At 39.5% G+C, this 23,503-nt stretch overlaps 1 protein-coding gene across 3 annotated transcripts; it reads right to left on the bottom strand.

Annotated features, from left to right (window-relative positions):
* Nucleotides 1-2,475: 2,475 nt before the first annotated feature.
* On the bottom strand, nucleotides 2,476-21,716 carry PRPF3 (pre-mRNA processing factor 3). Of its 3 annotated transcripts, XM_070367170.1 has the most exons (17): nucleotides 21,586-21,643; nucleotides 20,321-20,412; nucleotides 19,134-19,324; nucleotides 17,650-17,780; nucleotides 15,557-15,703; nucleotides 14,161-14,244; nucleotides 13,707-13,927; nucleotides 12,741-13,047; nucleotides 11,900-12,066; nucleotides 11,078-11,157; nucleotides 9,107-9,250; nucleotides 8,307-8,406; nucleotides 8,021-8,134; nucleotides 6,837-6,955; nucleotides 6,500-6,583; nucleotides 5,402-5,463; nucleotides 2,476-3,341 (listed from the first exon to the last, which is right to left on the bottom strand). In XM_070367170.1, exons 3-17 carry the CDS (start codon nucleotides 19,276-19,278, stop codon nucleotides 3,195-3,197), a joined length of 2,052 nt encoding a protein of 683 aa, XP_070223271.1. In that variant the 5' UTR covers nucleotides 19,279-19,324; nucleotides 20,321-20,412; nucleotides 21,586-21,643; the 3' UTR covers nucleotides 2,476-3,194. The 3 variants fall into 3 exon arrangements, with proteins under 3 accessions (XP_070223271.1, XP_005894956.1, XP_070223272.1); XM_005894894.3 differs by lacking the exon at nucleotides 20,321-20,412 and having other exon boundaries at nucleotides 21,586-21,716; XM_070367171.1 differs by lacking the exons at nucleotides 19,134-19,324; nucleotides 20,321-20,412; nucleotides 21,586-21,643 and adding an exon at nucleotides 16,340-16,435 and having other exon boundaries at nucleotides 17,650-17,781.
* Nucleotides 21,717-23,503: the final 1,787 nt, after the last annotated feature.

The following is a 23,503-nucleotide window of genomic DNA, read 5'->3' on the forward strand; positions in this document are numbered from 1 at the left end:
AAGCATGTATTTCTGACATTTTCTCCTGGATTTGCTTGAATCAAGAAATATAAAAAGTGAGTTCAGTTCTCTAGCTGCTAAATCTCACGGACATAGGCTTCTTTTTTAAGATTTCTTCCTGCTCTAGGAATTACTAATTTCATCTGTCTGCGTTATGGTTCATCTCTAAAAGGGAAGTTGCTTCTTTTCCTTCAGGTCTTTTGCAGTCCTTTGTCTCTTTCCACCTTTTTTATCCTAGTACTAATACTGCTACTGCCTCAACAGAATGGGAAAGACTAGAGATCTCTTCAAGAAAATTAGAGATACCAAAGGAACATTTCATGCAAAGATGGGCTCGATAAAGGACAGAAATGGTATGGACCTAACAGAAGCAGAAGATATTAAGAGGTGGCAAGAATACACAGAAGAACTGTACAAAAAAGATCTTCATGACCCAGATAATCACGATGGTGTGATCACTGACCTAGAGCCAGACATCCTGGAATGTGAAGTCAAGTGGGCCTTAGAAAGCATCACTACGAACAAAGCTAGTGGAGGTGATGGAATTCCAGTTGAACTATTTCAAATCCTGAAAGATGATGCTGTGAAAGTGCTGCACTCAAGATGCCAGAAAATCTGGAAAACTCAGCAGTGGCCACAGCACTGGAAAAGGTCCGTTTTCATTCCAATCCCAAAGAAAGGCAATGCCAAAGAATGCTCAAACTACCGCACAATTGCACTCATCTCACACGCTAGTAAAGTAATGCTCAAAATTCTCCAAGCCAGGCTTCAGCAATATGTGAACCGTGAACTTCCTAATGTTCAAGCTGGTTTTAGAAAAGGCAGAGGAACCAGAGATCAAATTGCCAACATCCGCTGGATCATGGAAAAAGCAAGAGAGTTCCAGAAAAACATCTATTTCTGCTTTATTGACTATGCCAAAGCCTTTGACTGTGTGGATCACAATAAACTGTGGAAAATTCTGAAAGAGATGGGAATACCAGACCATCTGATCTGCCTCTTGAGAAATTTGTATGCAGGTCAGGAAGCAACAGTTAGAACTGGATATGGAACAACAGACTGGTTCCAAATAGGAAAAGGAGTACGTCAAGGCTGTATAATGTCATCCTGCTTATTTAACTTATATTCAGAGTACATCATGAGAAATGCTGGACTGGAAGAAGCACAAGCTGGAATCAAGATTGCCGGGAGAAATATCAATAACCTCAGATATGCAGATGACACCACCCTTATGGCAGAAAGTGAAGAGGAACTCAAAAGCCTCTTGATGAAAGTGAAAGTGGAGAATGAAAAAGTTGGCTTAAAGCTCAACATTCAGAAAATGATCATGGCATCCGGTTCCACCACTTCATGGAAAAATAGATGGGGAAACAGTGGAAACAGTGTCAGACTTTATTTTTGGGGGCTCGAAAATCACTGCAGATGGTGACTGCAGCCATGAAATTAAAAGACACTTACTCCTTGGAAGGAAAGTTATGACCAACCTAGACAGCATATTCAAAAGCAGACACATTACCTTGCCAGCAAAGGTTCGTCTAGTCAAGGCTATGGTTTTTCCTGTGGTCATGTATGGATGTGAGAGTTGGACTGTGAAGAAGGATGAGCGCCGAAGAATTGATGCTTTTGAACTGTGGTGTTGGAGAAGACTCTTGAGAGTCCCTTGGACTGCAAGGAGATCCAACCAGTCCATTCTGAAGATCAGCCCTGGGATTTCTTTGGAAGGAATGATGCTAAAGCTGAAACTCCAGTACTTTGGCCACCTCATGCGAAGAGCTGACTCATTGGAAAAGACCCTGATGCTGGGAGGGATTGGGGGCAGGAGGAGAAGGGGACGACAGAGGAGGAGATGGCTGGATGGCATCACTGACTCGATGGACGTGAGTCTGGGTGAACTCCGGGAGCTGGTGATGGACAGGGAGGCCTGGCGTGCTGTGATTCACGGGGTCGCAGAGTCGGACACGACTGAGCGACTGAACAGAACTGAACTGAATACTGCCTTAAACTCCAACTAGGACCTAAAACATGTTACTTTTTAAAACTTTTTATTTTTTGCTGTGATGCAGGGCATGTGGGATCTTAGTTCCCTGACCAAGGATCAAACCCACATTGTCCTTTACATTGGGAGCACAGACTCTTAACTACTGGACTGCCAGAGCAGTCCCCACATAACCTTTTTTAAAAGGGTTAATTTGATATCATAGACTGTTTTAACTTCTGGTCAAGCATTCTCTGATACTATTGCCTAGTAAACTTCAGTTAGCAGGAAGGAGCTCTAATGGCTCCTGTGTACAATCCATTCTCAGTATGTCCTCAACAGGCAACATGAAATAGGATATTTACGGTAAGAATTTGGACTTCTTTGGACACTTATTCTGACCCAAATACTCCTAAAAACAAACCAAAAACATTAAGTGCTTAACAGAACTGCATCTTGTCAGATTCTTAGGGGGGTAAAAAAAGAAACTACACACTGTCTTTTAGAAAAGGATTGCTTTTTTTTTAATTAGTAAAGAGAAGAAATAGGCTAAATTCTCAAATCCTATTTGATTTTACAAACTGACCTATAACATCATCCTTGGACTCTCCCTCTGTGTCCATTTCACTCACAACACACATTCTCATATATTCACCCGTGTGAGGAAGGGATTTCCTGTTAATGTTATTCGGCCAAGACCAGAAGTAATCTGTCAACCTTGTGACTAACCACTGAAGGTTAAGAGATAGACATTCCCTCTCCTCTATCCACCTCTTCCTTCTTCACTCTGTTCCAGGAAAATGGTATTGATCGCTTTTGCTCCAAGATGAGGTCAGAAGTTTCCATTATCCAATCATCCATCCATTCATTCATTCATTTATATATACATAAATATCAATGACAAAATTTTCTTTTTCCATAGCAGTTGCTAGAAGTCTGGAGGAAAGATCACCTGAAGACCCAAACTCTGATACCTATGAGTGTGTGAAAAATATCATACTGACTTTAAAAATAACTCTTTAATCATATTCACATAAGAGGAATAAAGGGCAGCACCAGGCTGACTAGGGAAGGGAGCAAGGAGTTCTCCCTCTGTCCAGATGTCAGCCTGGCACCGTTCTGAGATTACACACACAAGTGGGGCTGGGTGTGGAAGTAGAATAAGGGAGAGGACTGAAGAGACAAAGGTAAGAGGGGAGAGGAAGGGCTTGCAGTAGTCTCAGTCGGTGGACTCCAGCACAGATTCACTCAGCGCAAGGTCCCAGTAGTGCTCAGCCCCATGCTTTTTGAAATGCTCCCGAGCCATGTTCTCTGTAGGGCACTGTTTGAACTTCATCTCCCCAAAGCTCCGGTCTTTGGCTGTACCCTGGGAAAGAGACAAAACATGTAATAGAAACACTGCAATTTCTAATTTAAATCAGATATAATAGTCCTTTATAAAACCTGGTAACACTGTGTAGCAAAGTGCCTAGCTGAAAGTGATTTTATGGTAAAAACAATTCTAACCTCTACCCCCCTGGGTATCTGCTGAGTTCTCATGACTTTCTGTGGGTTTGTTTTTTTAATTGAATACAGGATTTCTGTGCTCTGGTGCCTGGATGGAAGAGTACGTCAGGAAGGACTATGGGAGATGGGATGAACTTGTTTCCCACCAGGCCTCTAGGACCTTTAAGGAGAAAGGAGTTAGAGGCTAAAAGGACTCTTTTCACAAGACTTAGTGAGATTTTCATACGAGCAGGAGGGTTTGGGGCCCAGTGACAAAGAACAATACAAGGGTGAAGGGGAGAGAGGAATGGGAGTGAGGGGGGGTTCTTGCAGACAACTACAACAGAAAGATACAGTACGTGGTAGAATCGTGTTCTCACCAAAGGCTGCAATGTCAGTCACAAATGCAACCTCAAGAGGCTTTTCAGGGACCAGATTCCAAAAAGGAGGCAAGAGCAGAACTTGGCTTGTTTCTGAATCTGAGAGACAATTCCTGAGGACTCTCAGAGGTAAATGAAGAGAATTTTAAAGAGATGATGGGGCTGGAATATTAAATATGCAAGTGGGGACTTATGAGACACAGAAACAGTTATAATGGTTATTATCACCTAATTAGTATGCATAAATTGGAGGGATCTGGGATAAGACAGAAGGACACATGAAAAGCAATCAGTAGCAATTACCTATAGAGTGGTCTTAAGGAATCAGGGGGCTGGAAAGGACTATTTCAGTCAGGCTCTGTGTGGTTAGAATGTATTCTAATGAGCATTCACTACTTTTGAATTAAAATACTACTCTTTTTGGCCACACTTTGGGGCATGCAGGATCTTAGTTCCCTAACCAGGGACTGAACCCATGACCCCTGCAGAAGTATGGAGTCTTAATCACTGGACCACCAGGAATTCCCAAAGTACTACTTTTATAATAAAGAACTGGTTCCTAAACATGAGCACATTTTAAAACTAGAAGATACTCATGTATTCAACCTAAAAGAATAAAATGAAAAAATTAACACAAAGGTAGAAAATACTTACAATGTATAAAAGGTATTTTAAAGTGGTAATATAAAGGATTACTGCAGTATATCAAATTAAGAATACAGTTACTGAGGAAATAAACTTTTAATGCTTTCTGGAGAAACAGGATAATATTTTACACTCCACAAAGGGTGAATGAGCCCTTAGTTCACAACTTGGCCTGAACAAGCATATGCACTCATTTATTCATTCTTCAGAACTAATAGTGGTTCACTAGGAAAATTTTAGGGATGAAAGAATTGTACAACCATAAAAATGTTCCATTTAAACAGTGATTTAGTCACATTTTACGAAGCATCATTACATAATAATTAGGTTTTCCACAAAAAAAAAAAATAGCAAGGGAAAATAATATCCATATTTTATAGACAAAGCAACAGTATTTTATATTAAGTGTTACTTCGTTGCCCAGTTGCACAGCTAGTAAGTGATACTGCCAACTTAGTCAACTTTATATATATATATTTTTTTGGCGATGCCATGCATGATCTTAGTTACCCAGCCAGGGATCAAACCCATGCCTCCTGCATTGGGAGTGTAGCATCTTAACACTGGACCACCAGGGAAGTCCGCAACTTTATACTCCTAAGTCTAGTACTTCTCTCACTATATCCAAAGAAAAATCCTACAATTCATTCCCCTCTTTCTAAGTGTCATATCCATGACTGAAATAAATAAACAGAGAATTTTTATTCTTGCCACCAGTTTTCCATAGTTTTCCCCAGATGGCATAAACTATACACCCATCAGTTTAACTAAAATATAATCAGGAAGGATTTGCTGCCAAATACTTAACAATGAATTCCAAAAAGAAACACAAAGTACTTAAGGGATTAGTTATTATGTATAAACAGTCAGGAATTAGCTAAAGTTTTGCCTCACTGTTTAACAGAGGATCACCTACCTCCCAGACTAGTACACATTTGTTGGTTTTCTTGACAGCTTCCTCATCAGATTCCTCATCATCTGGAAAAGACAATATAGCTAAATCTTGCTCTAGACTTAGACTAGACACCAAGATTCAGGTTTCAAACAAACAGTATTCAAGCCTACCCAAATTCTTTTAAATATTACCATTTTTTCCTCATGTATTGGGATCAAATATCTTCTGTTACTCTTTATTTCCCCCCAATTAGACTGATATCTCCTATCTGGCAGGGACATTAATTAATTCAACAAATATGGATTGAGTACCAACTCTGTGTCAAGAGCTGTGCCAGGTACTGGGAATAAGGAGATAAAGAACAATAAAAACTTGTCCTAAGCACTTTAGATGCCAAAACAATAGAGCCCATTCTCAAGGAGTTTTTAGTCTAATGAAGAAGGGCAGATATATGGAATGAAAATATCTTAGAACACTTGCAAAACAAAATACAAGTCAATTATCATAAAAACTGTACTTAAAGTACAAAAATACAATGAGGAAGAACAAAAAGTATAAGAAGGCCAAAATTATGAAAAATAAGGTTCTCTGTACATGGTAAATGCTAACCTAGGTCTTCAAAGAAGGCAAGGATAAATATTGATGGAAGAATGATGGCCAGGAGGATGTCAAATAAATACATACAAGATAAACTTGGGCAAAAGAAAAGTGTATTTTTCTGAATGAAGCAGAACTTTTTTTGGTCTAAAAAATTTTTTTTGCCTTCAATCCTTTAAAAAGCTTTTTATCAAAAAACTATACAATATAGACAATGCACATATGAGCGTGCAGCTTGCTGAAAATTCACAAACTAAATGTACTCATGTAGTCGGTATCCAAATTCTGGGCTAACAGAGAAACCAGCAAGTAGAAAGGCCTTACAGGACAGGCAGGAGAATAGCTAATATTCATACAGTAAATACTTTATGAATGTCTAGCATATTTAAAGTCCAAAAGGGTTTTTCTAAGATTCTTGAACATTATCTAGTATTTGCAAGAGTGTGAGAGAGAGGGAATAGATGAATGGACCGAGTACCATCCCACCCACCTCCCACTTAATCCCCTCTAACCCCCATTCACCATCTCCCTTTGTGTTAGATGTCTGTTCATCCCACTTTATCCGATGCAGCATGAGACGCTTAAATTTCTTCTGGGCCTTGGGGCCTAGAAACAGAGAAGAAGAATTTTGCCAGAGTTGTGGAAGACCATGGGGTAGAAGGAACCTCTGAGCTCACTCAACGCTCAGACATTAATATGGTAGTTGAAGCAATCCCAGGAACCACATCCTAGGTTCTTCTACTTCAATAAATAAAGAAACAGAGGCCCAAGATATTGAACACAGGCATGACTCTTTTGCTCAATTCTCCCACCAGGCTAGTCACTCAAGGCCTAGGCGCCTCGCGTGTTTCAGACTCACCCCCTTCCACTACTACCACGTTGACATCCTTGTGCAGTACCACCACCCCTGTCAGGTACAGCTGCCCAGCATTGGCCTCAATCTTGAACTTCTTGGCTGGGTTGCTCAAATTTCGAACTCTGGAGAAGGGAAAGTTTAGTTATGGGCTTCATTTTAGCATCAGTAGCTGACTGAATGGAATGGCAAATAAAGATGGGTCCAAAATAGTTTTCTTTCTAAAAACAAAGGCATTTGGAGTAGGCAAATATACTAATGCTTGAAAGGTAGAACTGATGAATCTACAAGTGCTTCTACTGCCTTAAACTTCTTCAAAGTCTAACACAGTACACTTTACAACAAGTAGCAGGTAATCAAAATTTACTCTAAGAACAAAGGAGAGCTATTAACCATCATCCACAAATATTTATATGCTTGGTTATTCTTGACAATATAAAGATCAACAAATTCTTTGCCCTCTAGATGCTTATAATGTAAAGTAGTCACAATACTATGCATGAAAATTTCTACAAGAATACATGAAAAGCTGTTAGAGACAATTACCCATAGTGAGTGGTCCTGAGGATCAGAGAATAGGAAGGGGACTTTTTCAGTAAGTGTCCTTCTGTATTGCTAGAATGTTTTTTATCTTAGTAAGCATTCACTACTTTTATAATAATGTACCGTTTCTATAATAAAGAACTAGTTACTAAACATGAGCACATCTAAATAAAAGACATATATATACTTGACATAAAAGAGTAAAATGAAAACATTAAATCAACACAAACGGTAGAAAATAATTACAACACATAAAGTCCATTCTGGAGTGGAAATAAAAGGATTACTGCAATACACTAGGATAAGGATACAGTTAACTGAGGAAAAAAACTTTTAATGTTTCCTACAAAAACAGTATTTTATGCTTCATAAAGAATGAATGAGCCTTAGTTCACATCTTGACCTGAACAAGCATATTCACATTCATTCTTCAGAACTAACATTAGTTCACTAAGACCTCAGAGACAGAAGAGTAAGTTTCTAACCTTCATCGCTGTAAAAGATCTACTAGCTCTTGATGTATACCAGGATCATTAAAGAGAGTAGAGCTGATGTTAGGTATGCTTTATACCAGTGATTCTGCCTTGAGCACTTGGAAAATGTTTTGGTATTTCTAAGGGAAACACTGGCCCAGTCTGGACACCTACCTATATACAGATATGTGTACCCCCTGTGAAATGTCTTCTTTAAGCTTTTTAATTTTCTTGACCTTTCTCTGTTCTGCTGTAAGTTTTCGGGCAGCATTGGCCTCTTCATGCGCTCTGTCGTGACAGGAAGGACATCCACAAGTGAGAAAGGCATTGCAGATCAGAAGCAGGGCTGAGGGAAAGAGAGAGCAACGGAGAACTCTCCCCTCCCTCCAAATATGGATCCCCCAGAAGAGTTCGGGAAAGGTACTTGCCCTGGGTTTCCACCCAATCCCATGGCACTTACTTCTGTCTTTTTGCCATCTGAGCTCTGACATGGGCTTCTACCTTCGTGGGGTCTTGAACAGCTTCTGTTCCTAATACTCGCATCAAATTTGAAATTCTCACTGCAGTGAAGAGATGATAGAGATCAATCTCCTAAGTCACCACTCCAGCTAGGGTAATCTGGCAATCTCTTCCTACTAATTCATATTGTTCACCTATTTCAAATCTGCTCAAAACTCACTTCCTCCAAATACTTCTACCTTGAAAGCCCAATTAATTCAGCATTTGCAGGAGGTCAATTAATCTCAGTAACTGGTATACATTTATTCACACTGCTTGAAAATTCGTGAAAGAAAACGAACTTAATTTTGTTGGCATTTTTCACTTTCACTGCAGCATTTAGTGAAAGATCCTATACATAACAGTGCTCACTCAAAATACTACTAACTGATCCTGGAAACTATAGGAGTGAGGTTTTTTAAACTGCATTTTCATTTTTTAAACATTTAAGAATTATGTATACCACAACTCTGTGCAAATACTCCAACTACTATCTCCATAAACTTCAAGACTATTATTCTTCCAGGAAGGTAAGAATGTTATATGGTCAATATTACTTAAGAAACAGGCTTAAATGACCTCTACAATGACTATGTTGACCTGATTTAATAAAGAAAGACAGTAGAAAATTTGGGAAAGGAAAAACCAATGAATGATTCTGAGAAACAAAAAGCATTCAAATATAGAGAAATACTAAAGATCCTCTATAATGACAGGAAGAAAAACTTTCCACCCTTTCTTCCCTGCCTCTAAGATCTGTACCTTTGGGTTCTGGAGGAGGCATCAGGCCCAGCCTGACTTTCTCCTGTAGCTCCTTCTGTGCTTCCCTCCTCGTTTGCCTTCGAAGTTTCTTCTGTTCCTTCTTGGTCAGATATACTCCCAGAGTAACTGGTGTGTCATTGTCAACTGTCAGGCAGAGAAATGAATATACCAAAGCAATTAGCATATTACAGGGATATGGGTGAATATCAATCACATTAAAAAGAACTTTACAGCAACACAGATGGACCTAAAGATTGTCAGACTGAGTGATATAAGTCAGACAGATAAAGACAAATATATAATGCTTATATGTGGAACCTAAAAAAACTACAAATGAACTTATCTTTTAATAAAACAGAAATAGTTACAGCCGCTGAAAACAAACTTAAGGCTACCAGGGGCTAGAGGGAGAGGGATAAATTAGAGGACTGGGATTGACATATACCCATTACTATATATATATAAAGTAACTAATAAGGATCTACTACATAGCACAGGGAACTCTACTCAATACTCTACAATGGCCTATATGAGAAAAGAATCTAAAAAAGAGTGGGTTTATGTATAAATGATATACTGAGCTGTACACCTGAAACTAATATAACACTGTAAATCAACTATGTCCCAATAAAAATTTTTTTTAAAAAAGGACCTTTAGCTTGTTTTTAGTTATTTTTAGGTCATCATAGTAGTATTACAGTTATGTTTTTATTAAGTATTCTTGGAACTCCCCTGGTAGTACAGTGGCTAGGACTCTGTGCTCCCAATTCAGGGAGTCTGGGTTCAATCCCTGGTCAGGAAACTAGATCTCACATGGTTCAACTAAGAGTTTGCATGCCGCAACTAAGACCTGGTGCAGCCGAACAAATAAATAAATACTAAAAAAAAAAAAAAAAAAAAGGAGTAAAAAGTATTCTTATCTTTCATGAGTCATGTTCTAACTTGTTTTTCTTTAAGCAACTGAATTTGATAAACTGAAATGTGGCAGATATCGGAAAAAAGATTAGAGCTGCTCTGACTGCTCTGTGTGAGGATTTGGGGTATGCAGAGGGTATCCAGAATCCCATCTGGATCCTACCTACTAAACCTCAAGGTGTCTACGGAATCCAACTTGAAAACCACTGGCCAAGATGATGAAATTTCTAATTTAAGAGTTACAGGGATTGGGAAAAATCCTCTGGGCTCCCAAGTCAATATATTAAAACAAACAAAACCCCCTACATTCTTCTAATGATTCACACTGAAGACAACTAAATAGATTCTGATTAAGTACAATTCAGTGGTTATTATTATTTTTATTATCTCAAAGTCTGAATCTATTTTTCTGAATTTATTAGAGATCCTGATAAACAAATTTACTGAGTAAAAACTAACCTTCTCTGTTCATCTCAAATCTGATCAAAGTGTTAGCATCTTCTGTTATCACTTGAAAAAGGAATGTCAGTTAGTGTTATCTGTACATATGAGAAAATTCTGTATTGTAAGTGATTTATCCAGGGGTTTCAGGTACAACTAAAACCTATCTCTTCTGACTAAGCCAACAGATTTTCGCTACAAAACAGATAAACAGAAAGGCTGAAGACAAGGCAGACTGAAGATGGCAGGGGTTTAGTGGTGGTGTGCTAGACTAGAGTTGAGAGTCAACACTATTGCAAAAGCCCAATTTGAAATACAGATATACATCAGTGAGGCCATCTCTAGTTTAGACCTCAACGCTCTATAATAGCTGCACTCTCCAACACTGTAGCCACTAGCCACATGTACTATTTACATTTAAATTAAAATTGAAAAAAATTTAAAAAAATCAGTCCCTCAGCTATATTAGTGCAACTCAGTTTTCAAGTTCTCAGTAGTCATGTGTGAATAGCAGCTATAGTACAGACAGCCCAGACAGAGATTATATCCATTATCACATAAATTCTTATGGGCTAATACTTGTCTAGAGCTTTGACTGAGTAATCTCTACATTACCTGGAGGGTTGAGCTGGGCTGGATGTTCAACAAGATTTGTGATTCCAAAATAATCTTCTCTCTTGGGATTTTCCTCTGTACTAAAATTGGAGGAAGAAGGGAAAACAGGATATGTGGGTAGAGACGATTCCAAGAGAGAGGCAATCTCAGAAACACAATAAAAAAATCCACTCGCCATAGTGCATTCTAGTACTTATTAAAAGTATTTGCATATCTATATATGCAATTAGATTACATGTAATTTTCAAGATAAGAAAATGGTCCCACTAAAGTTGGATGCACTCTCTACACCAGTCATTCTCAACCTTTTTTTTCTACCCTAACACACTTAACAGATACCATATTCTGTCATTAGTAACAATAATTCTCTGGGACAGTGGTTGACAAAGGAGGCATAAGGAAAGGCTGAGACACAGTCTCCTTAAGTCATGTTCAGAATAATGGAGCAGATATGATTAAAGGTCTCTGAATGTTTCTTATATACTTTATCATTCTCTCCCTCATCAACTAAGAATCCTTTCTCTATTCTAGGACTGGATCTTTAAGAAATGTAAACATCTAAGTAGCAAAAGAAGGTAATTAAGAAAACAAATATGCTAAAACACTAACAATGTATAACAAAGCAAGCAGAAAATATTTGTGTCCAATCCTCCTACATTTATTGACCCAAAAAACTAAAAGCAACCCATAGAACATATTCTTTATGGAGCTTGTATATGGTTATCTATTTGCCTTAGATTTAAAATTTTTACTTAATGCATGAGTACCATCTTTCCCATTAAAACTCTAGCCTTATTAAAAGGTATTTACCAACAAACTCACAGGTCAAAGCCATTGGGGATGATGTAAGAGTCCCACCACTCAATTTCAGGGATGTCGCCTTCTTTCAATTCCTTCTTAGGAGCAATGAGGGCCAGTCTAGTTGAAGTATGAATTCCTGTTTTTCGAGCAGCCTGTGAGATCTCTGCCTGCAGCTTCTCTAGTTGAGCCTAAAGACAAGGTAAGACAAGAAGATAAACGGGAATCAAAGAAAACAAGGAAGTAGTAGAATCCCAAATCTTAAAACATTCCCTTGTTGAACTCTTTACATCTAACACAACAAATTCAGATTTTCTGAAAGCTAAGAAAAAAGAGCTGTTCTGCTTTACTTTATTCATTACTTGGTTGATTTCCATATATTTGGCTCTCATCATCACCCCTCTATCCCAGTGTGTGCCTGCAGCAAATATGCAGAAATGGAATTTTATGGAAAACTTCTGAGAGGATGAAAACAAGAAGGTAAAAGTCATTGAATATATGGTCAATTAAACTATCCAGGAATGTGGATTGTCTGCAGCAAATTTTAACAGCAGGCTAGCTTTCCTCAGATGTCCTGAGGTTTCTGAACAGTTCCCTCCACTGATCGTTGTATGTACAGAATTTTCAAATTCAATTTCCTTTCTACCTAAGTAGAATGTAAGTAACTGAGAAAACAAATCACTAAAAATCAAGTATTCCAGGAATAAATACAGTATTTTAAAAATTACTCATTGCTTTACTACTTATTTATTTAATTGCCAAAAACATAGAGAATTAAGTTGACAGTATTTCAGGATTATATTCAGTTTCCTTTGTCACCTTCCTAACTTCTTCAAATTTCTAGATTTTATTCTAAGCCAGATACCTTTGTCCGTAACCGTTGGGCAATCTTTTCAAATTTGCCCTTGTCATGGAATTTAAAAGTGCGTCTCTGGCGCTGGGAAGGGGCAATTGAGACTCGTGGATCAAAAAAGGTATTAGATTCCATGTCTTCTGATGGCTTTTCTTTTAGCTGTTGCTTGAATTGTTCCCTCTTCACAGCCCGAATATTGGCCTTCAGAGTAGGCATTCTGTGTGTCAGCTCAATTTCCTTGCCTGTTGCATCTACAGTTCGACCTTGTTCATCAAGAATCAATGGTGTAGGTTTAGTTTGATCTTTTAACTCCACCTTCCTGAAAAATAGCCCAAAAGAGGAATAAATCCCATATAAAACAATAAGGCAGGCAAACAAATAGACAAAAAATACAAACAAATCAAAACCCACCAGACACAATTAGGGTACAAAATTCTAAGGAATATAAACCCATCAATGAGTAATAACATCTTGACTGAATATATGAAGATGGACAGTTGAGTATGGAGTATAATCAGATGAAATGAACTTACAAATTACAATGGCAAGAAGTTGGAATCCTATCATTCTTTACTCCTGAATTCTTGAGTCAGGGAATGGCAAACCAATTGAGATACTAAAAATAAAGCCTATCACCTTTACCCAGTTGCAGAGAACTCTCAGATCTGGTCTCACTCAATATGGTTTAATGGAAATAGCTCTTGAGTTAGGAACCAGGAGACCTGATCCTGTTCTTAGCTCTAATACTGGAGGAATAATCTTAATTTTAGTTCTACCATTCATAAAAAGAAGATAATTAAACTCTGCAACAAAAAAACCAAGAGAATAAATTCAATTGGTATTTACTGAACATATGTTAAGAAATATGAAACCAAGAAATGATTTAAGTTCCTTGGAAGAAAAGGATAAGTAACACTCAAAGGTATTTATTGCTTCTCAAGCTTCAGAAAAAACGAATTCCATGAAATAGATACTCACGGGGGAGCAATGCCCATAGCATGGAGATTGGCCAGGCCCACCATGTTGGCATTGCCGATGAGCCCTGGCTTCAGTGCCAGCTGGGCTTGGATGCGGGCTTGTAGTTCAGCTGCTTTCCTTGCCTTCTCAATGGCATCATTCATGAAAGTGGCGGCCTGGGAGGGCTGAATAGTGTTGCCAATTGGAAGTCGCTCTGGTTGGGAGGATGAAGGAGTCTTTGGCTGTGAGATAGAGAAAAAGAAATCAGAATCAGAAAAAATTAACATAGGCAAACAGATCTCTCTCTTTTACACACACACACACACACACACACACACACACACGGAGCGGTGGACTGTGGTAAATTGAGGGTGGAACATGCAGTCATTTTCTGGACTCTCATTTGAGTACGTGGCAAGAAATTCTGTGTTTAACAGTCTTCTTTTTGGAGAAACCTGAAAAGAGGTTACAATACCTGAGGTGTAGGAGGGCTAATGAAGCTCAGTTGCTTTTTCCTCTCCTCAATTTGCCGTGTTGCTGCCTCCATCATCTGTTTGATCTGCTCTCAGTGGGGTAAAAAGTTGAAAAACAGTTAACAGCTCTTTTTTATTTCTCCCATACAGGTTCCTCAACTCAAAGGGCTTTTAGGTCTAGAGAAACTAGTATTTTTTGAATGATCCCATCATATTCTGCCTGTACCATAGGCTAGCAAATTTAGTGAAGATAAGCTTACACAGTTGATCACTGGAATTTTTCAACCTATCTTCCCAAGGCAGGACTGGCATGTTAAGTAGTAACACAGCTTGATGAGTAAGACTCTGGAGTCAGGGAAACCTTAGTTTGAATCTTAACTCTGCCATTTAATGCCTGTGTGACCTTGAACATTGTATTTAATTCTTAAATCTCCAAGTGTCTAAAAGGAGTAAAAACAGTACCTACCTTACAGGGCAACTGTGAACATTTAAATAATGCAAAATAGAATCCATAACATTATTATATTAAAAAAAAAAACAACACTACTGGTCTTTGAGTTCCTAGTTTGGGTAACCAGAGTCCACAATGTAGACTTGCTTCCTAGTCTCCATCAATCCCTTCCTCTGTCCTAAGGAAATTCAGAAAAATAAGCTTTGAGAACATGATCCAGTAACTCTTCTTGAATTTTCCAAAAGAGTCTGCTGTCAAGGTGCTTCAAGGTTATTTTTTTTAATTTACTTTTAACAATTTCTTAAATAGTGACATATTTACATAGTTTAAAATTCAAGAAGTACAAAAAGTATACTCTGAAAATATTTACTATTTATATGGTATCAGAATTTTTAAACAATGCCCATTTTAAATACATAGATAATTTCTATTAAAAAAAAAAACCAAGTCAATCTGAAATTATTTAAGTGGATTAAGCTTTCTGCATTATATTATTTGGAAATTCTTCTCTGCCATCATGCTGAGTTCTAATTATTTCAATAATTTTCTTAATGACACAGTGAGGTAGGTATCTGAGCAAATGATGTATGTAACACACCTTCCTTGCCACATAATAGGTGCTCAAAATGCTATTTCAATAGCCTTCAACTGGGCTGCTGTTGTTGTCATTCAGTTACTAAGTCATGTCTGACTCTGCGACCCTATGGACTGTAGCCCGCCAGGATCCTCTGTCCATGAGATTATTCTGGCACGAATACTGGAGTGGGTTGCCATTTCCTTCTCCATTCAACTGGAATCTCTCCTGGTTAAACCAAGAAATGATGAAACATAAAACAGAAAAGAAAATTTCCCCAACGCTAACATTTAGTTTAAATTAAGGATACAATAAATCCATCTCTTTCTTCTTCAACTCTCAAAACCACCGCTTCCAGTTCTTAACTACTAACCTGGAGCTTAGTCAGCATGCCAGGACTCTCTGAGGGAGGCCCAGGGATCACTTCTGGCTCCTCTTCTACCTCTTCAAAACGGGGTATCCGTCGCTTCTTTACTCCTGATGATTCCTTGGAGATCTCAGAGTCATCACCAAACACTTCCTAAGGGAACCCAAGGTGAAAGAAGAGTTGTATCCCTGCCCATGGGAGAAGGGAAGAACAATTCTAGTCCTTATCAGTATTCTGTGGCTTTTCCCAGAGTCTTCTATACCCTCCACCAAATGGACCATCTCACCCATCTCAACTTCATTATTTTCCTACTCCAGTCAAACAAATTTCATCCCCATATTCTTATAAATGTTCCCATCCCAAGGTCTTTGCAAATCTTACCGCCCACATTTGTAATTATCTCCCTCAACTTTTCCCCCAATCCAAACCCTCCCTAAAACTCACCTCCTCCAGGAAGTTTTCCTCATTAATAATCTCATCCCACTCTGATCAAACTGTTGTTTCACATCCCTTTAGTACTTAAGAACTTGGTTCATACTAAGTAAAATTACATTGTTGATATTTGCTTGCCAAGTGTTAAGTCTTTCAATGTCACTATGTACTTTCTCCCAGCTAGCGTCTAAGCTCTTCCAGGATAGGGGTTTTCTCTCTTCTTCAATATTCCCCAATAACACTTTGTTCTCATCTAACAATGGGAACTCAAATATGTTGACTAATTTGCAGGATGAACTTAACAGGACCAAGAGTGGCCAACTGGAAGGGACAATGGGAAAAAGCAAATGTACACACCGGTGGTAGGCTTTGGGTGACATCCCCTCTTCACTAGGAGGGCTCGTGTTTTGCAAGGACATATCCTCGGCCAGGGGCGAGCGCTTCCTGGAACTCCTACAGTTCAAGAAAAAGGACTCTCCCATAATATATTGTGTGGGATGGGGACTGAATGGACCAAAATGGGACCCAACTCCCAAGGCTATCTAGATTTCCTTCAAGAAACCATTTTTATTAATCCCACCCAATGTAGTCACTTTATTTGTAGCAGGCCCTCAGCACTCATACAGTACCATGTCCTACCAAAAACATAATCTTCACTCTACAAATCTATGAATTTCTCCTTAAGTGTAACAAAATTCAACTAAGTCTGAAACTTTATAGTCAACCTCAAAATTTCCATGAAAACTGCTACTTGGATTTTATCATTTTTGTGACTGTATTTTGTTCAGCCCTCCCATCCCCAAACCCCTGAACTGAAAATTCCTTAAGGCAAGGACTATCTTTCATTCCTCTGATCACCCTGCAAAACCCTCAACACAAACAGCACACAAATCTCTATTTCTCTTGGTTCCACAGCCTGGTCAGGAACCAAACAGACACAGCTTATTCACTCTTGTGCCTCAGGAAAAGCAAAAGGATAGCCAAGGAATCAAAAGCACTTTAGAAGGTTTGATAGAAGTCACAGAAAAGATTTTAAGAGACAGACAAAGAAAAGAGACTGATCAGCTACTTGACACTGTTAATACTGAAAGAGACCATGACCAATCAGCAGCTACTGGATAAAAAGTGAAGAAAGTAAGGGAGTAATGATGGTCCCTTTAAGTATTCCACTCATGGGGCCAGGTGACCTGCAATATGCTATACAGCAAAGAGCAGGCTCTCAGGACATATGGTAAAAAGTGAGTTCTTAGGTATCCCATCTGCAAGTCATTGCAGAGAAATATCTGAAAAGCAGAACAATGAGGTCTATAGCTCAGGGAGCAGTAAAGTCACATTCTGAGCAATCTATTAGGCCTCAAGCATAAAATCTTAAAGTAATCAATTTATTTTTTTAAAAAGGAGATTTAGGGAAACATAAGAACCCAAACTCCTAACTGTATATGAAAAAGGACAAAGCAACCGTTTTCTTGGAACATTTTAACCCATGAACTTAGGCAGTTCATCACCATAAGATGGTGATAATACAAGTTCACCCCTTCTACTTCTATATCTAAGTATCTCTCTTAAATATCAGGTATTCTAATAATGGATATTAAAGTGTGAGCCAGGTAAGCTCAGCAACTTTGTTACCATTCAAAACACTCATCAGATAGTTAACTGTAACCTACCTTTAGCTCTCGTTTCCTGCTCCGGTCACTGCTGGACTTGGAATGCCTAGAGCTTCGGCCTTCCTCCACAGCTTCAAACAGTTTGTCCACAAATCGGAGAGTAGAATCATCAAGAAAAGGTTTCAGATGGTCTGACAAGAAAAAAAGAGGTGGCAAGGTTGAAAAGGTATTTTATCCAGATACCAACACTGGAATTTTATGCCTAAGAGGGACGGAAATGCTTTCTTAAGTTTTTTGTAGGATTCTCATAAATTCTCTTACACTGAATGATTTTGCCCCATGAGATAAAAATACAGTTTTAATTTTTTGGAGTAGGAAGTAGCAGAGCCAGAGCAACCTGTTTAGGTTGAGCATCAAAGTTTAGGGTGAATAACCACTGTAACTTTTCCTAAACTGCAAGCTGGAGGAGACTACCATTAACAAAATCTACCTCCTCAACTTTTTAAATGTATTTTATAGAGACTTCTATATGCTTAGATGTTGACCTGAATATACCCATCTGACTTTAGCATATTTCCTAAGTAAATATAATTTAGGTAACTCAGTGCAGCGGTCAAAGGAAATCAGTCTGAGATTCAAAATATGTCACAAATAGTATTAAAAAAAAAGGAAAATTAATTATTTAGGCTATTTCCATTATAATGGAGAGTGAAAAAGCCACTTTAAAACTAAATATTAAAACTAAGAGAATGGCAACCGGATCACTTCACAGCAAATAGAAGGGGAAAAGGTGGAAGCAGTGACAGATTTCCTCTTTCTGGGCTCTAAAATCACTGCAGATGGTAACTGCAGTCATGAAATTAAAAGACATTTGCTTCTTGGCAGGAAAGCTATGGTAAATCTAGACAGTGTGTTAAAAAGCAAAGACATCACCTTGCTGACAAAGGTCCATATAGTCAAGGCTATGATCTTTTCAGTAGTCATGTACGGTTGTTGAGAGCTGGACCATAAAGAAGGCAGAGAATTGAAGAATTGATGCTTTCAAACTGTGGTGCTGGAGAAGATTCTTGAAAGTCGCTTGGCCAGCAAGGAGATCAAACTAGTCAATCTTAAAGGAAATCAATCCTGAGCATTTTATTTAGGATTCATGCTAAAGCCGAAGTTCCAATACCCTGGCCACCTGATGCGAACAGCTGACTCACTGGAAAAGACCCTGATGCTAGGAAAGATTGAAGGCAGAAGGAGAAGATGCCAACAGAGGATGAGATTGTTGGATGGCATCACCAATGCAATGGACATGAACTTGGGTAAACTCCAGGAGATGGTGAGGGACAGGGAAGCCTGGTGTGCTATAATCCACGGGGTTATGAAGAGTCGGATACAACTTGGCGACTGAACAACAACAATTATAATGCAAGAGAAAATAAAATGTGGCCTGACCTTTTTTCAGATGCTCCTAACATAGAGAATTTTGGGGAACTTCAAAGTAGCATTTGCAGTCATCCAACATGTTAAGCCAAAAGATTCAGAAAGATCACACATACCAGCTGCTTTCTTCTTGTCCATGCCCTTCCCCACACAGTTCAGTGCTGCTGTGACCACTGTGGGCTCTGAGAAACCCAGCACCCTCTTCACTGTCTTTTCTATCCATGGTTTCAGTTCATCCAGCTCCCTCTTAGATAGTGCCATTCTTTGGGAAAAGGAGGATAGCTCAAAACAGGATTCAATACTGCACCTAAAAAGAAATCAGTAAAGTTAGAGAACAGGAAAAGACTAAAAGGACCCCAGGCAATGATTAGTGTATCAGGAATACTTTCCCCACTGCTATTCTCAATCCTAGGCAAGTTCCTCTAACCTCATTTCAAGCCAAATACTCTCAACTTATACTTCAAAACAGAAAGAACTACATTCCGTTTGATTTTTAACCCTAACTCAGTAATATCATCAGCTAATCAATGAAATCTGTGGAATAAACAAACAACCCTCGTGAAGAACCTAGTCTGAGAAATGAGTTCTAGCTTCTTTTCTGATTATCATATTCAACAAGGACTGTCAAACATATAACATGAAAACAAGATTGAAAAAGCCCACTCACAGGCCAACTTTTCTATTCTTCCTACTTCCAGGCAGGCATTCCTTAACCCAGGGCTTCTTTTAAGGGAGACAAATAAGAGATGGCTTATCCGGGTTACATCTTACATTAAAGCTCCTAATCCTCAAGACTGTTCTGTCACATTTCTCTGTATTCATTGTCATCCCAGTGAGAATTCTGTACCCAGATCCTTTTCTCTTTTGTTCTACAGGGTCTCTGTCATAAGTAATCCCTCAGTTCAGAAAAGGTTACCCTCATGCACTGTGGTGACCTGAATGGGAAGGAAGTCCAAAAGGGAGGGGATATATGTATATGTATGATTCATTCTGTTGTACAGTAGAAACTAACAACATTGTAAAGCAACTATACTCCAACAAAAATTAATTAAAAAAAAGATCACCCTCATTTTGGATGTACTCTTTTCACCTTTATCCTTCTACTTTTTAGCTTAATACAGAAACCATCATACAAGACTCTACAACAATCTGTTATTTAATGCAAATTGGTACAATTCTTGAACTTTATTCATGTTTACAGTCTTATCTCCTACTGAGACCTCAAAACTCTACATGAGCAGAAAGAAAATTTTATTTCTATAATTTTCTCCATATTGTCTAAAAGACAATAAATTAGACTGACCTCAAATCCAAGTTAACCTCCTCCCAGAAGTGCCACACATCAGGGTTCGATTTGGGTGTCAATTTTTCAAGATGTTTTAAGACATCTTTTCCCTAAAAGGTACAGCTTGATTAACTTCTAATTGTTGGCAGGTTTATCCTCCAGAAGACCTATTGCTAAACAATGTATGTAATTTTGGTATAACCATATGAAACTAGTAGCTTAAAGTCAGAAACTAGGGGTGTCGTATTTTGTGCCTCGGTGACATGTAATATGAATAAATCCGCAGTGGCTTTATTTACCCATCAGGAGATAGCAGGATAGCCTATCAATCTCAACATGTTAACTGTGCATTGCTCAAAAGATGCATATTCAGACACCACAGAGTGAAGAGCTCACATGCACCTCTACTATTTACCAGCCTTCTGAAAAGTAATTCCTCTGAGCCTCAGTTCACTCATCCTACAAAATGAGGACAACTGTCATTCTTACAAGGCACTTAATTCATTCAAAAAATATTTACTGCAAACCTAGTAAGTTTCAGGCAGCCTACTGAGTGCTGAGGATACACACAACGGTGAAAAAGACAGACAGGAATTCTTGCCTTAACAGAACTTATATTCCACTGGAACTGAATCATAGGCTAGAAAGGGTAAACAATTTGAAAATCCAGAGTTACAAATGGGGCATCACTCTATTAGATGAAAGGTGTGCCCAAGCACTATACTAACAAATGTACACAACTTCAACCCATTTCTCCGTAAGATAACGTGCAAACTAAACAGCCAATAGGCAAAATAAAAGTTCCAAACAGTAACGAGCTTTGTCACTAATCAATTGTTCAACAGTGACTGCGTGGGGTAGGGGTGGGGTGTGTTTCTGGTGTGGAAGGAGAGGAAGGCAGAATGATCTCTGAATGAGCAGGGAACACAATTTAATCTTCTGAAGGATTTCCTTTCTCTGTGTTCTTTGCTTGAAGTCGAATTTCATCCCTGAAACTCCCATTCGTTTCTTTTTTGCTTTTTCCGCCTCTCTGAGCAGCCCGCTACTCACCTGTTCTACCCCAACTCCTCATCTCGGTGCTAGTCCCCTCAGCTCGTCCCTTTCCCGCCCCCGCCCTTTCCCTCTCAACAACCTCATTCCAACCCGTTCTCCCACAGAACCTTGTTCTTTTCTCAGCTTCCTTTCCGCTGAACCTTCCCGCCTCTGTCCTTCTCTCGAACTGAACCCTACCCCAATCACTTGGACAACAGGATACCCTCTCCGGGCCCCGGGCCACTACTCACCTCACAAACTTCAGCCCCTGAGACGGAGCCCGAACGTTACACCGGAACCGGAAACCCTCTGGCCGCCCTATGGCCTGCCGTCCTACCGCCGCGGCCGCCGCCACGCCGCGGTCCCACAACGCGTGACGAGGGAGGGTGGGGCCGCCGGTTCGCGCAGCCGTAGTTGCCACTTTCCCCGAGAGAGGGGAGCGCATGCGTAGCGGAGTCCTAAAGTTACACGTTTTCTAGTTCCTCGCCTCATCGGTTTCCCCAGGTAAAGGTGTGCAACGTTAGTGTTACGTGAAGCATAAATTGGGCTGACTGTAGTATCCCTTCCAGGTTTCCCTGGTAGCTCAGACGGTAAAGCGTCTGCCTGCAATGCAGGAGACTTGGGTTCGATCCCTGGGTGGGGAAGATCCCCTGGAGAAGGGGCAACCCACTCCAGTACTCTTGCCCGGAAAATTCCATGGATGGAAGAGCCTGGTAGACTACAGTTCATGGGGTCGCAAAGAGTCGGACACGACTGAGCAACTTCACTTTCACTGGTAGTATTCCTAGTGTGGCGAATAAGTGCCACACTAGGTTATGCTACAACTAAAAGCAGGGCTTCTGCGTTTGGGCTAAACCTGGACTTTCTAGTACAAAGTAAACCCTCCGAGAGTCGTGATTCCTAGCATTAAGGATCCGTAGCATCCCCTCATTAGCTTCTGTCCCTAACTTAACAGTGGTGCCAGAGATCACTCAGGAAAAGTGAGTATAGGATTCTGAAGATGGTAGCCCCTCCCCCCTTTTAGTATTTTTTTTTTTTTGCTTCCATTCTTTCTTGGAACAAATAATTAATGACTATCTATTACTATATGTCATGCATCCACTGAGATTCAGTATTACTTAATGATTTAAGCAAGAGCACGAGTTTTAAAGCCGTCTGTATTTATATTCCAGCTCTCCCACTCATTAGCTGTGACATTAGGCAAGTTCCTTAAGCTGTTTCCTCACGTGTAAAAAAAAAAAAAAAAATTCACCTCATAGGCTTGCTGTGAAGACCACAAGAGTGACAGTGCTTCTCAGAGAGTTCAGTAAAGCTGCTTGGTGTATAACAATATATGCAGTTGGTTACATACATGTAGAGGTCCTAAACTTACATGACAAAGTCTAAACTCCTGATTCTAACCACCACCGTCCTCCCCAAACCAGCTCCCAACACAGTCTCCCTCATCTCACTTAATGGCCACCATATTTTTACAGGTGATGAAAAATTGAAATTATAATGGAGTAATCATAGATAAGGCAGTGGCACCCCACTCCAGTACTCTTGCCTGGAGAATCCCATGGACAGAGGAGCCTGGTGGGATGCAGTCCATGGGGTCGCTAAGAGTCGGACACGACTGAGCGACTTCCCTTTCACTTTTCACTTTCATGCATTGGAGAAGGAAATGGCAACCCACTCCAGTGTTCTTGCCTGGAGAATCCCAGGGACGGGGGAGCCTGGTGGGCTGCCATCTATGGGGTCACACAGAGTTGGACACGACTGAAATGACTTAGCAGCAGCAACCATAGATAAAAAATCTTCAAAACCCAGATAATCATGATGCTGTGATCACTCACCTAGAACCAGACATCCTGGAATGTGAAGTCAAGTGGGCTTTAGGAAGCATCACTATGAACAAAGCTAGTAGAGGTGATGGAATTCCAGTTGAGCTTTTTCAAATCCTAAAAGATGATGCTGTGAAAGTGCTGCACTCAATATGCCAGCAAATTTGGAAAACTCAGCAGTGGCCACAGCACTGGAAAAGGTCAGTTTTCATTCCAATCCCAAAGAAAGGAAATGCCAAAGAATGTTCAGACTACTGCACAATTGCACTCATCTCACACGCTAGTAAAGTAATGCTCAAAATTCTCCAAGCCAGGCTTCAGCACCATGTGAACCGTGAACTTCCTG

Source organism: Bos mutus, chromosome 3 (genome assembly GCF_027580195.1).
Source record: "Bos mutus isolate GX-2022 chromosome 3, NWIPB_WYAK_1.1, whole genome shotgun sequence".
Classification (NCBI taxonomy): domain Eukaryota; kingdom Metazoa; phylum Chordata; class Mammalia; order Artiodactyla; family Bovidae; genus Bos; species Bos mutus.

What these genes read in the sequence shown, in the direction of transcription:
- PRPF3 (XM_005894894.3), bottom strand. Translation starts at nt 19,278, where the DNA reads ATGGCACTATCTAAGAGGGAGCTGGATGAACTGAAACCATGGATAGAA. An exon ending in GGACAAGAAGAAAGCAGCTG is followed by an intron (nt 17,781 to 19,133) that starts GTATGTGTGATC and finishes TTTTCTTGTCAG; the next exon opens with ACCATCTGAAACCTTTTCTT. An exon ending in CAGATGGCAAAAAGACAGAA is followed by an intron (nt 8,135 to 8,306) that starts GTAAGTGCCATG and finishes CTGTCACGACAG; the next exon opens with AGCGCATGAAGAGGCCAATG.